This window comes from Lacerta agilis, chromosome 17 (assembly GCF_009819535.1).
Source record: "Lacerta agilis isolate rLacAgi1 chromosome 17, rLacAgi1.pri, whole genome shotgun sequence".
In the NCBI taxonomy this organism is placed as follows: domain Eukaryota; kingdom Metazoa; phylum Chordata; class Lepidosauria; order Squamata; family Lacertidae; genus Lacerta; species Lacerta agilis.
In genome coordinates this window covers 11,850,019-11,864,753 of record NC_046328.1, presented here as the reverse complement: position 1 = coordinate 11,864,753, position 14,735 = coordinate 11,850,019, and the positions used below count along the sequence as shown (strand labels likewise).

Genomic DNA, 14,735 nt, shown 5'->3' with positions numbered 1-14,735 from the left:
AGCTACTGAGAATATAAGCAGGTCAGGAGCGATGGAAGTTGTGGTCCAGCAACGTTTGGTGATCCTCTCCAGAAAAACTCCCAGTGATTATCAAAACAAGATCAGCAGCAGGACTAACCACAAGAGCAGAGGACTAATTCTGTTTGTGGAATTAAAGGGGGAGATAAATGAACCACCCATGAAAGGGTATTCTGGAGTTCCAGGGCTGCATTTGCAAAGGCCCTACTGCTTGTTGGGATGTTTTTGATTTTAGATACATAACAGATGATCCATAAGATGCTGCCAAGGATATCTTCACTCAGGACTCCATTAATAATTATTGAGGTTTCCTCCCTCCCCCCAATAATTGATACACAGGCTGAAGCCCTTGGATGTAGAATTCATGAAAGCACTTCATGGGAAAGTCAACATTGTCCCTGTGATTGCCAAGGCAGACACTTTGACACTGAAGGAGAGAGAGAGACTGAAAAGAAGGGTATGTATAAGCTTTTAAAACGAAATGCCACATCCCGTTTCCGATGAGTTTGTATCTGCTATATGCCTTAGAAAGTTGTGTATCTGTTTGCTATTCATTTGGACACCTCTTAAGATCCCACAACCAAATTATGGTTGCTGATAACACATTTTTATTATTATGATTGGACACCGTTTTGAATCAAGATAGTGGAATGAAAACTGCACTGATTTTTTTGTTTTGTTTCATGCAGTTCCTGAGCAATGCCAAGCACAAGGCTGTTTGCATTATATTAAGAATGTATGCAGTCTTCCTTTATCCCAAAATGAATTTCATTCATGCTGCCCATCAATTAAATTCACGGGGTGGCTGGCATAAGGAGGGAGGCAGCTGACAGACCCCTGGAGGGGGGGAGTATACTTCCTGTGTGTTTTCAGATGACACAATTCGGTTATAATGGGCATCATTTTATACGTTCTCTTTAATTTCTGGCACAGAAGGGGATGTGCCTCTTTGAACATGGCACTTGAAACCCACATCTTTTGTGTTTTGTATTTAAAAAAATTATTTTTGTTCTCCGGCTAATCGGACAGCATGTTTTAGTCTGGCAAATGGGCAGGATTGAGCGTTATTTTTAATCGCTCTTGATTTTTCAAAAAGGTAATGAATAAATCGGGGGTGAGGAGGAAGGAATGAATGCAACCAAAGCAGGCTGTTTGTTTTCCTTATCATGAGCATTTACACACCACTCTTCAATTAATTTCCCTTGCATTAAAAGGGAGAAAAGGACTGTTGATCTTCACAATCATGGGAGCTGGAAATCAAACTCATTTTATGCAAGTCATTTCATTCAAAAAGTAGCATTTTGATTGTTGAAACTGCCTGTTCCTTATTAGTTAATTAAGCAATTAGTTGCAAAAAGTATAATGTGCTAGAGCTCTTTCCAGGCTGTTGTCTGATAATGCAAACGTGCTGAAACTATTCCTCTTAGTCTAGATTTAACAATGCACACTTGTAAACGTTCGCTATTTATTTCGCTTTAAATCAGAGATGGAGAACCTTATTCAGCCAGCATGCCTTCTGGGCAGCCAGTGTGGGTGTGGACATGGGGGGGGGGGCAGGCAGGACCAGAGGCAGACGTGGGCGGAGCAATGAATGCAGATTTTACCTTTGTATGTTGGTTTCTACACACACTTGCATGCGTCCCCCTCTGTCCTCCATCCAGACAAGCAAGAGGAATGATCAGTGTTTGAGAACGCGTTCCAGCCACGCCAAAACACTTGGGGTGTGAAGCAGGGCTAGTGGAGAGTTCAAGAGCTGCATCCCACCCCACCCCACCCCACCCCACCCCAGCCTGAGGTTCCTCACCACTGCTTTAAATGAACACCAGCTGCAACAAAACCGTTGCCTAATAAGGAGCACTTAAAGGACAAATAAATATAAACATCTTAGCCCTTTGGTCTGTTTGGGTCAGCCATTGTTACCAGCAGCTTAACCAGGATTGAATGCTTTTAATGTTGATCCAGAGCTTTGAAAGCTTAGCTACTGTATATTTTTCTAACTCAAAATATCTCTGTATTCAAAATCTGTAATCAAGGCAGGGGATCAGGATCTGCCTCTCCTGATGGAGCTTTGAAGCCTTTGCTAGGTTTTTTTAGATGTCTCTGCCATTTGGCAATCAATCTAAGGTAATGCGAGGGGGTTTTTTTTGGCTTTGTTTTTTGTCCTGAATTGTGGAGAGTTTTTTTTTTTATTTAAATAAGCAGAAAGCTTAGTTGTGGGGCTTCTGTCAAGGAAACCCAGCTTGGTGTAATTCCTGTTTTGACTCTGTGGAATTCAAACTTCGTTTTTCATTTTTAATATAAAAACACCCCTCTTTTGAGTAAGAAGAATTGGAAGGCAGTTTCACAAGCTGTGCGCTGCAAAGCCACAAGAGGAAACCTGCTCAAAAGAATGATTACATGAGAATGGGGGGTTGTGGGGGAGGGGAGGGAACCTTGGATTTTGACTTCTTAACACATTTCCCTGGGGAATGCTAATCTTTAGGAACCACAGAACCTCCTGGGGCCAATAAAACCCATGTCCGAAGCAGCAAAATGTTGCTTCATTGTTGGGAATATGAAAAGCAGTTTGTTTTTCCTTGAGATCCGCTCCCCCCCTTTCCCCTTTCAGGAAAGCACTTGGCTGAACAGCTGTGATATATTATTCCAGCACCCTTGTTGGGTTTTTCCCGCCATTGTTTCTCTTTTATCGCTAAGATCTCTGCCCAGAGAAATGGGCTTTCTTGTTCCGTGCCTCTGGTGAAAGGCGAGCTGCAATGCCACCCTGCTCCTCTACATTGGGACTGAATTTCTGTTGTGTAGCAAATGCTAGAGATGCTGTGCCTTTAAAATCAAGCTGTGTCAGACATGCCTCCTTAAGGGAAGTACCCATACGTTTCCTTCTCCAGTTGTGTTGGGTTTTTTGGTGGACTGGGCCTGCATGTTGTTGGCTATTTATCTCATTTAATGATTGACGGTATGGAAGGCCGTAGAGCAACTCCATTGCTTTCCCTTTCTGTGAAGTATTTCTTGGGGAACTTTTTTAGTGCTTGGATTCAACACTGACCCCTTCCCTTCTTAATATCCCATTCTGGCTGAATGGGCTGGTTCAGAGCATCAGATGTACCATATTCGGCCCATCACCCCTGCTTCATCTCTTTACCTGTTCACTGACGCTGATGCTTCTATCGTGGTGCATTTAAACCACAGTTTCCCATTCGAATCAGGAAACTGTGGCTTAACCTCTGATTACTAACCAGGGATGTATATGTAGAATTTGATCCCAGTTAGTAAGTCAAAATTAAACCAGAGATTCTGGAAACTGTGGTTTGCGCAAACCACAATAGAAACAACACCATGCTGGTATGCAGCGGGGAGCATGCGGACAGGCTACTTGTTCTCAGCTTAGTAAATAATGGCTTATTAATTCAAGGTAGTGTTGTCTGAACAAGAACTACTTGCCTTTCCAAGTCAGGATTTTCTCTGGAGGTCTTCGGTTTTCTTCTCAAAAGCTGGATTTTACACTATTGATAATTATCTTAGACTTTTGGGTACTGTGTGGGAGGAAATGCCAATTCATAATTTTGTTAAGCTCCAAAGTATGTCACCATTACTTCCCCTCCCAAATAACAGCTGAATTTAGCAGTGCTAAACCGAATCATTTCCTATTGCAAAATAATTTTTTCTTTATTTTATTTTTTTACCAAACACTCCCCACTCCCCAGTAACAAGCTAAAGAATCAATAACTCTTAACTATTTTTCTGTCTAGGAATAGTGTTTAAACAGTAATTTCATATTGCAATCTAGTGGCATTTGCCAGTGGAAGTAATCAATTTATTTAATCACCAGGTAGGAGTGTAAGAAAAATGGAAGAATAGGTCAGTGCTTTAGGAACAAATCCCTTAATAGCTGAAATAATGCAAGCTCTGGGATTTGGGTGGCAGCAACGTAAAAATACAATTTATTATTAATGATAATAATTTCATTTATGTCACACCTTTCTCTCCAAGGAACTCAAGGTGGTGTACATGGTTTCCCTTCTTCTAATTTAACCCCAAAAAACAACACCATGAGATAGGTTAGAGTAGACAGAGTGAGTGACTGCCCAAGGTAACCAAGGGAGATTCATACCTGGGCGAGGATTTGAACCCTGGTCTTCCAGATCCAAGTCTCAACACACTGTACCACTGTAGGCTCTCAGAATTCATGTATGTACACCTACTGTAGGATGCAGCTAAAAATCACCACTGCGCTTTTCTCTCTTGCTTGCCTGCGCCCATAGGTTTTAGATGAGATTTCTGAACATGGCATAAGGATTTACCAATTACCTGATGCAGATTCTGATGAGGACGAGGAATTCAAAGAACAGACCCGAGTTCTGAAGGTGGGTTCAACACCAACAGGTGCTAAATTAGGCATTCGTCTAATTTAAATGTATTTGTCATGTAGGTGTTAGTTTTGCTATAATTATTGCATACAGGAAGGCATATTTACTTCCCATTTTTGCAGTTGAAATAATACCCTTGCCAACATCTCGCAACTCCAGTTTCTGAGCCTGTAGCAGAAATTACCTTTACCTCTGCAAAAAAAGGTAATATATCAATGATTTTTTTAAATAAAAAAAAACTACCCATGAGTAGTTTTCAATATAAATGAAAGTGGAGATTTCTGTGGAATGTTGTGCCAAAACTTTTGAACAGTCCGGGTATTAAGTGGCAAGTTAACTCGTACCATTGGCATTATTCATTGATGATCTTATAAAATGGAATTTATTGACTCATCTAGGCTAGCATTCCTTTTGCTGTGATTGGGTCCAACCAACTTATTGAAGTGAAAGGGAAGAAGATCAGAGGTCGCCTGTATCCCTGGGGAGTGGTGGAAGTCGAGAATCCGGAGCACAATGACTTCCTGAAGTTACGCACCATGCTGGTGTAAGTAGAGTCCCTTATTTAGTCTTAAACTGCAGGCATCTCTAACAAAATGTGTTTGTCAGAGAGACGCCCCTTGTACATACTGTCCACAAAAACATGTTCGCCTGCATACGGTAGCTGCAAGGTTTATGTGAGAACTCTGCTTCTTTCTTTATACTGAAACTACTTTTGTCTTTTGTTTCTTGGCTAAATAATCAATAAATAATATGTTAGGAAATGGGTAGCTTGCTTAAAATCTGGCTTGCTTTAATTGGAGTTTACCATATTTGGAAGCAGAAATCCCTAAAGGAATTTAAATTTGAAATGCCAGCATGTTTCAGAATGCATCTAGACCATATTGCAGCTCTGATTGGCAAGGGGGATTCTTGGAATCTTGAGTTATTTCAGTATTTGCTTTTGCAAGAGATTGAAGTTGATTTTAGTTTTATTCTGCAATGTGTATCTGTTCTGAATCATAGCCACATGTTATAGCTTCATTGTCAATGTACAGATTTCTCTCTCTCACCTCACCCCTCCGTACGTGCACACACACCTCGACTAATGCATGTTATCTCCTCTAACAATGCAATTGTACCGAAAAAGATTTGAAACAAGTCAAGCGGAGCATTCCTTGCAGCAAGTGCTGAGAAACTAAATATAGTAAAATTCCAGGAATATGTTAGGGTTGATAATCCAAAAAGTGCTACTTAGCTGTGTGACTCTTAATAATGTCTGAGTTATTCCTCCTAGGGTAATTCCATTAATCAGGCTTTGTGGGTCACAGCAATTCTGTGGCATTTGATTCCATTATACACCCTTGGCTTGGTAAAGTTCCAGTCAAAGATCTCCCCCTGCTGGATTGTTTCCATGTCACATGTGACTTTCACCTTTGAAGCTACAGTGATAGCGAAGACTATTTTTGCGAGTAAGGTGGAGGTCAGATTCTGTATTTTATTGTGTCTGTAAGTCAAGTGAAAAGGCTGACTTGATGGAAGAGTACATTCATTTTACATGCTACTGGTCCCCCACACTCCCATCTTCATTCACATCTGACACTTTCCAGGCTAGGAAGTTCCTCTTGGCACCACATTTAAGAAAACATCCCAGATAGATTTTTTTCCCTAAAGCGGGTGTACCTGTGTGAAGCTTACCAATATGTAGCAGTGCAGTAGAGAAATGTTGAGGATGTGGGTTGTAGGAACAGAATACTGCCTGTTTTTACTTGAAGTTTGGAATAGGTTAAAATTTAAATTAAGCTTATGGATCTTGTCATTGAAAATACAGAAAATATAGCATTTCAGTTAGTATGGGTTAGTAATAATGGAGAAAACAATTCATTCGTTTATTGAATTTATATACCGCCCTAAACCTGCAGGGCTCAGGGCAGTTCATAGAATAAAAAATGGATTGGGGGAACATAGGATCCTGCCTTATATTGAGTCAGACTATTGGTCTACGTAGCTCAGTATTGTCTGCACTGACTGGCAGTGGCTCTCCAAGGGTTCAGACATGGAGTCTTCCCCACCTTTAAACAGTCACTGCTTCCACAAAGAATCCTGGGAAAGGTCGTTTTAGGATGCTGAGAGTTGTTAGGAGAGGCCCTTGTTCCCCTAACACAGTTCCTTGGGAAGAGGGAGTGATTGTGAAATCACTCTGGGAATTGTAGTTCGGTGAGGGGAATAGGGGTCTCTTCTAACAAATCTCAAACACTTTACAGACTAAACAAAATAAAATAAAAAATTCTTTCCATTAGCACCTTAGAGACCAACTAAGTTTGTTCTTGGTATGAGCTTCGTGTGCATGCACACTTCTTCAGATACACTGAAACAGAAGTCACCAGACCCTTAAATATAGTGAGGGAGTGGGGAGAGGTATTACTCAGAAGGGTGGTGGGAATGGGTGATCAGCTGATAGGTGTGGAAAACCTGTTGACAGACTGCAATTCTCAGCAGTCTTTGACGGAAGCAGTGACTCTGTGGCGGTATAATAGTACTCTAAACATACGGTGTGGAGAGTATGGTCCTGAAACAAGATTTTTCTGCTCATTTTTTAAAAATAGTGGCTGAGTTTTATATCCTTAGCCCCAATTTATGTATTTGTGGGCTCCTCAGTTGTTTTTGTTGAGTTGTGTGTTGCCCGTTTATAACTTGATTCTGTTTTATTACATATATAAATTTCCTTGCGTGTGGATTTCAGGTACAGTTGTACCTTGGAAGTCAAACAGAATCCATTCTGGAAGTCCGTTTGACTTCCAATACATTCGAAAACCAAGCCACGGAAGCCTTGTCAGACGTTCGGCTTCCAAAAGAACGTTTGAAAACTGGAACACTCACTTCCGGGTTTTGATCATTCAGGAGCCAATTTGTTTTGGAGCCAAGGCGTTCGAGATCCAAGGTACGAACGACTGTACTTTGGCCAAGAAGTGGCATTAAAAAAAAGCATGGGCATGAATCATGTCTGTAAAGCTGCTTTTTATCCAGTTAAGAGATGAACTTAATGAAATTTGATTCGGGAGCTCCTGGCAAAGGAAGTTAAAAGCTGCGTTTCTCGTTTCAGGACCCACATGCAGGATCTTCAAGAAGTGACTCAAGATTTGCACTACGAAAACTTCCGGTCAGAGAGGCTAAAGCGGACTGGAAAGTGAGTCTCTCTCTTGAGTTGTGCTTTCCCCCTTATGACTCTGGCCAGTCTTGCTCTTAAAAGTAGCTTCAGAAACAACCCCCTCCCCAACTCCTGCATCTGCTGATCTCATTCTCGTAACCTCTCCCTTCCTTTTTCTAGCCTGAAAACACACACGGAAACCAAGGGGAAGGGGCTCCTGTTTTAAATTGCTTCCTCTGTGTTAATTAACGGGAAGAAACCACTGATCCAGCTAGGATGGTGTGTGTGTGTGTGTGTGTGTGCACGCAAGCTCCAGAAAATATACCAGCTAAGGGCTTTGTGAAATATCACATCTGTCTCCCCCACCCAGTATTCATTCAGTAATTGTGTGTAATCTTTGGGTTGTATCCAAACTTGTCTTGTTTCCGCAAGCACTGCCGCTTGCTCAATGGAGAGTTCACTCCCATGCATCCCCCAGATCTGTCCTGGGGATTCCCCTGATCCTCTGGAGGTGTCTTTAGTTATGTGCAAATGGGTCGACCTTGTTGGATGCAACCCTTTATTCTTATGTTGCCCATCTGACTTGGGCCATTTAGATAGATATGGGGAATATGCATACAAACATTGAAATCTGCCTTTTACTATGTCAGGCTGTTCGTTCATCTAGCCTTGTTATGCCTGTTCTGTCTGGCAGCAGGGGCGTCGCGGGGGGGGGGGGCGCGGAGGGGGCGGGGGGCCCCGGGCAGCGCCCCTGCTGGGGGTGACACATGGGGGGCTGCCTGGGGAAAGTGTCAGATGTGAATGAAGATGGGAGTGTGGGGGACCAGTAGCCTATTTTCGGCACTGCTGGGGTGGAGCCGCAGGGGCCGCCAGCGAGTCGGGGTGTCACCCCCCTCGCTGGCCGCTCCTGCGGCTCTGCCCCGGCAGCACCCAAAATAGCCCCCGTCCTCCAGCGGCTTTTCGCGGGCTGCAGAGGCTCCAAAAGCCTGCGCCCGGCACCCCCTGGGGGCGGGGCGTCGCCGTGTGTGCGTGCGTCATGACGCACATGCCGCGATGCCCCGCCCCCGGGGATGCCGGGCGGGAACTTGGGGAACCTTTTTGGGCTGCAAAGAGTCCCGAAGCCGCCGCTGTAGCACCCCCTTTATGCTACAGCAGCGGCTTCAGGACTCTTTGCAGCCCAAAAAGGCTCCAAAAGCCCCCGCACGGCACCCCCCGCCCCCAGGGGTGCCTCTTGGCTTCCCGCCCCGGGCAGCCAAGGGGCTAGGAACGCCCCTGTCTGGCAGCAGCTCTCCAGACTCTCTGCCAAATCTTCTCCCTGAGATCCATACTCTAGGATTGTGACACACAGTAGCTCTGTAGTACAGCGCATGCTTTTCATACCGAGAGTCCCAGGCTCAGCCACTGGAATCTCCAGTTAAAATGGACTGGGTAGCAGGATATGGGAAAGCCCGAGTCCCTAGAGAACTGTTGCCATTGTAGACGATAGGTGACAATTAATCTGACCCGGTATAAGACTGCTTCTGGTGTTTTGAACTAGATATTTTAGGGACTGAGCCTTCTGCATGCAATGCTGTGGCCCCTTCCCTGTCTCATGCGTAGATCTCACAGCAGTTCCTATACGTCTTGCACATATCTCGTATATTTTAAAACAGCATGCACAGATGGTCACAGTGGACCGTGTTCAAAGTCCCCATTTGCAGACTGCAGTGGAAAGGCAAAGGACTGTTTTCACACATGTTCATCTCTTGATGATGTCAAGTTAAGACCTGTGTGCCTGAATGAACCACCCCCAAATCAAACACCATATAGCCAGAATAGCCAGAATTTTTAAATACCCTCTCAAATGCAGTGTGTTCAATGCTGTTATAACTCACTAATTCAGCTGTGGCATGTTGAGTGCAGAGGAACTAGGCAAGTGGTGTTCATGCCTATGTGAACCAACCCCTGTGAGGCTTGGATCATCAACCTTCATAAATGTAGTCCAACAATTCTTGATCAAGATAGAATGTCCCAGCTTTCTTTTCTCTGTGTTAATTTTATATAACCAGGCACATTATCTTGGCTAAAAAAAGTCTTAATTCCTCTTCCACTCTAAACTCACTTCAGTCCCTCTATGTGAATATTGTGCCCTTGACCATTCTGTTTTCAGTGTGTGAATCTTTTATGTTCGTGTTGCGCCTTTCCTGACAAAAAAAAACCTTGTTTCTCTTTGATATCGCTCGGCGCGAGAGTGCAGAAATATTTCTAGTTGAGGAAATGACTGTGTGTGTCTGGGCTGGTTCTTTGTTTTATAGCTTGGTGCCATAGGGTGTGGGTAGTGGGGTAGGCAGAGGAAATGGCTCCACTGAAGTGTAGGACAGATTTAGGGTGTAAAAATCCAGGAAATTCCTTATATAAAACAAGAGTGAAGAATGAGAAGGTGACAGCTGCAAAGCTGCCTTGGCTTGAGAAAATTGCAGAAAGGCAATTCCTCTTTTGCATTTTTGGAGAAGGGTTACAATATGTAAACTCGGGTCAAATCATTGCCTGAATTCTAATTGGTTACATCTACAGCAGTCGGTAAATGACTAAAACAATTGTCCTGAAGCAAAAAGCATATTTCTTTCCTTTAAGATCAGATGACTCCCAGCTTGCATCAGCCTCAACCAGCATGGCCAGTGATCTGGGATGATGAAAGTTATAGTCTAACAACATCCCTGTTTTTAGATAATGCAGGGCTTAATCCCAGAAGAGACATTCCCACCTGTAAAGGAGGAAATGCCTCTTCTAAGAAGATTTTTGCCACCTGCATATTTGCAAGAACTTGCACTGAAAATACGTGTTTTTTTTAATCTGTCTCATTAGAGGGGCTAGGTTTCCCCCCCAGCTGAGCAAATTATTTTTAATAAAACCAATTTGTCTAGTTGGTTGCATAATGTTTCAGCTCGAGATCTGAACCCTTGTCTTTTAGCACTTGTGATGCTAATGTGTGTTTCTTGTACCTGACAGGCCTGTTGAAGAAGAAGTTGTGGACAAAGACAGGATCCTTCAGCAGAAGGAGGCTGAGGTAAGCTTGCGATTAAAACTAAGTTAACATCTAATTAGCAGCGAGGCGCTTGGCTGAGTTAATGACATTCTGAATGAGAGTGAACTAAAACAAAAATAAAGCCATTTGAGTACAATCCTTATTTCTGGCGTCAGAAGAGCCCTATTGGATCGGACCAAAGGCCCATCTTGGTCTAACATCCTGTTCTCATAGTGGCCAACCAGATCCCCCCGGGAAGCCCAGAAACAGAACTTGAGCACCATAGACCTCTTTCAACGGGTATTCAGAGGTGCTTATTTACTTAAAAGCATTTATATACTGCTTAATATTTTGAATAACTTTAAGAGGCGTATAGTCTAAAAAAAGAAACTATATATCACAAAAAACCAAAGCACAACCTGAAACCAGTAAAACAACAGTATATAAAAAGACACACACAAGCACATACAAATGAATGAATTTGTCTCGTGCCCTTTTAAAGCCATCCAGGTGGCCATCGACACACCTTGTGGAAGTGAATCCCAGCTACAACTATGCGCTCTATGAAGACGTTCTTCCTGTTACCTGTCCTGAAATGCCCTCTCTTCTGCTTTATTGGATCATCCCCTAATTTTAGTATTGTGAGTGAGGGCCTACCTGCTTTCTTCACACCACTCCTATTTTAACACACCTGTGTCACATCCGCCTCCCTGCATCTTATTCATCTTTTTTCTAATATGAAAAGCCGCAAATGTTGCCCCTCTTTTTTCATAAGGGAGCTGCAGCCTCTCAATTGTTTGGTTTGTCCTTTGCGGCACCTTTTCCAGCTCTATGATGTACTTTCCGTGGTGCAGCCACCGGGTCTTTGCACAGTATCCCATGTCCTTGCCCACTCCAAAATAGTGGCCCATTGTATATTATTCCACTTCTGTTTGATAGCTAAGCATCTGGCGCCCACTGCTGGCTGCTTTTACTTGTCACAGCCATCTATCTGTTCCCCGCCTTACTTCAAATAAGTAAATCCTTCCACATCGAAAGCTAGCGTGTCAGCAGAGAAAAAGCCTTGCAGTCCAGATTAATTTTTGACATGCTGGTTTCCCCCCTGTAGGAATCCTCCCCTTTCTTCCCACCCCTGACCCCCAACAAAGTGCGGGAACATTTTGTCAAGGTGAATGGTTAAGCCTAGATTCAGGTTTGAGGACGAGGCCTAAGACAAGTTCGTTAATAGCTATTTTTGGGTGAAGTTGACCTCCAGTTAATCAGTGGGGAAGCCTTTGTTTAACCTATAGTTGATTAGGATTTTCACATCTATATATATAAAATGCAAGTGTCTCTGCGTCCAGTCCGTGTGTCTCTGGGTTTGCGCTACTGCGCATGTGCCCCAGGGACACAGGGATTGGCGCAGAGAGACATCGGGCCAAGAGCAGCGTCGGCAGTTCAAGCGGGGCGGTTTAAATGGAACTTCGACGCTGCAGAGGACGAGGGGAAGCCGAAGAGGGAGGTCACGATGCGAGTAGCAGCTGCTGGGTTTCTTGGAGGTTTCTTTGCCCGTACTTCTCCCTCCCCCCCTGCAGTCTCCTTTTACACACAGCAACAGGGGGTGGGGTGGGGGGCAAAGATGGTTCCCCTTCAGGCTGGGTGGGGTGGGTGGATGCTGGTGGGGTTTTCCCCTCCCTCCTCTTTCTCTGCTTATTGGGGGAGCAGAGCGGAGGGAGGCGACTGGGGCTCCACGCGGCCAGCCGGCGGGCCATCAGCGCTCCCTCTTTCTCCTCTCGGCGGGTGGAAAGTTAAACCGCTTCCCCGCCCTCGCGCCCAATTCCCTCCTCCCGCCTTCCCCGCAGACTCCGCTCTGGGCCGCAGCAGCCCGCAGCCATCCTTCTCCGGCGCCAACCCGGCCGAGAGGGGAATAGAGGAGGGGAGGGAGAGAAGAGGAGGGATGGAAGGCGACTTCTTCTTCACCGCCCCATCGCTTAAGTCCCGTGTCAACGGCAACCGCCAGCCCCTTTCGGCGCTCCGGGCCCTCCTAGGCACCCACCTCTCGCGGCACGAACACCCGCGGAGATCCCGAGGCGCCAGAATGTGCCTGACGTGCGCGGCGGCCAATAGAAGGCTCCCGGCTGTTGTCCTCCTCCTCCTCCTCCCACTCGGCCCCTCATCTGCCCCGCATGAGCCTGGCTCGCAGTCCCGCTCTCGCGCACACCTCAGCGGCTGCTCCCCTCCCCACCGGGTCTAAGTTAAGGCAGGCTGTCGCAGCAGCAGCCGCATCGCTCCTGCTCTCTCTCCTCCCCACAACCTGCGTCTCCGAAAGCCGCGGCGACTCCGGAGAGGGAGGCAAGCAGACACCCGCTGCTGCTGCTGCTCGGCATCCTCAACCCCGCACGCAAACTACGTGACGGCGGCGACGCCACCCGGACCTGCTCGCCTCAGTCCAGTCTCGAGGCGCAGGCTCTCCCTCCCCGCCAGCCGGGATGTTGTTGCTCTTGCGGCGGCTGCCCATATGTTCTAGCGCCCGTTATTGTAACGGGCTGAAACCACTAGTTGTTACAATAAAATATTGCAGTCCCTTATTACCTGTCCCCCTCCCAGTTCCTCTACCTCCCTCAGCCCTTGTGTGTATGTCCCCCTCCCTTTTATAATTACAGCTTCTTTTCATTTTGGTTGTTCATTGTTTGGCATGTCAGGTTTGCATGCTCAGATAAGGGTTAGTGCCGTTTGGGGGTCCCAGATTAACAACCATTATTACTTTGGAGACATTTCCCTCCCTGCATTGTCCCTCCCACTGCTTCTGGTTGTGTAGGTATTAGTTCCAAAACTGCACTCCAAATATCTTGTGTAGTTTACGGAGCAGGATTTTATCAAGGGCCGCTGATGGCAGGAGGTCTTGTAGGAAGAAGCCTTTGTAAACTGGAAGAGTGTTGGCTCTTATTTTCTTTTGAGCCTGCTAGCTTCCCCTGAACGATGCAATGTTTGTTTGTATCACATTTAATCCCACCATTCCTCAGAGTTGCTCAGGGTGATCCAGATGGTTCTTCCTTCCCTCCCCCTCTGTCTGCACAGCAGCCCTGTGGGGTAGATTAGGCCAAGATTGGCCCAAGGGGACCTAGTAAACTTCACGGCCGGCAGAGGTGCTGAACCTGAGTATCTCCGGTTCCAGTCCAACACTAACCATTACACCGCTTCAGCTGTCCACACATAGGGGTGTCAGGGCTGCTTCTGAAATGTGGAGGAGGCTAGAAGCTTTCTTCCTGGGTGGACTTCTCGAAAAGTCTTTGCCAAGAGTTTGACTTCTGAGTGGAGTCTGAGTCTTTAACTTGGCTGAATGTAGCAGCTGTTAGCTTAACCTACCATGCAAGATGCCGTGATAATATTGATGTTGACTCTCCTCTTTCCTGCTGAGTTTCCCTGTTCCAGGGTATTTGGCAGCTGTCAGCAAAACAACAGAGAAGCAAACCACCCGTCCTTTTCCCCTCTTGAACTCTCCTGAATGTATTTCCAAGCATCTTTGTTGTATAAATATAAAATGTACAATGAAATATGATGACCGTATTAAGAAAGTACATTTAATGTGCAAATGCAGAATGGGAGGACATTTGGTGAGATGGATGGCTCCTTTATCCTGTTTCTACAGCTACCCACTAATGCAGACAGTGAGGAGATTCCCCACATGGATGGGGAATCTGTGGCCCTCCTAATGTTGCTGCACTGCCATCTCTTCATTAACTCCATCTAGCATGGCCAATAGTCAGGGGTGATGGGAGTGCTGGTCTAGCAAGATCTGGAGGGTTACAGGTCCCCCATTCTTGTGTTAATAGGCACAACACCCACTTTCCCAAAAGTCTCATTATGAAAACTAAAACTGAAAGCAAGCGGACTTCTAGCCCTTATGGTTGGAATGTCATGTATAATTACTTGCAGACAAATCAGGGCTGGGGAACAGGATCCGTGCAACACTCTGGATCTGTATTGCTCACACATCCCACAGAACAAGTTTGATAGGTAAGCAGGTCTGCTTGCCTGTCAGTTGTGACATAAGGTGACCCATTTTTTGCACAGTGTCGTGCACTATGCAAGCAGTGAAGTATCAAACCCTGCAAAGAGCCTTGTGGTACCTTTAAAAGACTAGCAAATTTATTATGGCGAAAGCTTTTGGAAGCTGAAGAACATAATGACTGGATCAGGTCCAGCATCCTGAATGCCCAGTGGCCAACCAGGTGCCTAAGGGAAG

At 45.3% G+C, this 14,735-nt stretch overlaps 1 protein-coding gene across 1 annotated transcript in view; it reads left to right on the top strand.

Moving 5' to 3' along the window:
• Positions 1-14,735, top strand: part of LOC117061587 (septin-2) — a 59,031-nt gene that overhangs the window by 24,421 nt on the left and 19,875 nt on the right. The window contains exons 7-11 of the mRNA XM_033174483.1: positions 358-475; positions 4,278-4,379; positions 4,781-4,926; positions 7,462-7,545; positions 10,495-10,552. Coding sequence (XP_033030374.1) covers positions 358-475; positions 4,278-4,379; positions 4,781-4,926; positions 7,462-7,545; positions 10,495-10,552 — 508 coding nt within the window. The remainder of the gene's footprint in view (positions 1-357; positions 476-4,277; positions 4,380-4,780; positions 4,927-7,461; positions 7,546-10,494; positions 10,553-14,735) is intronic.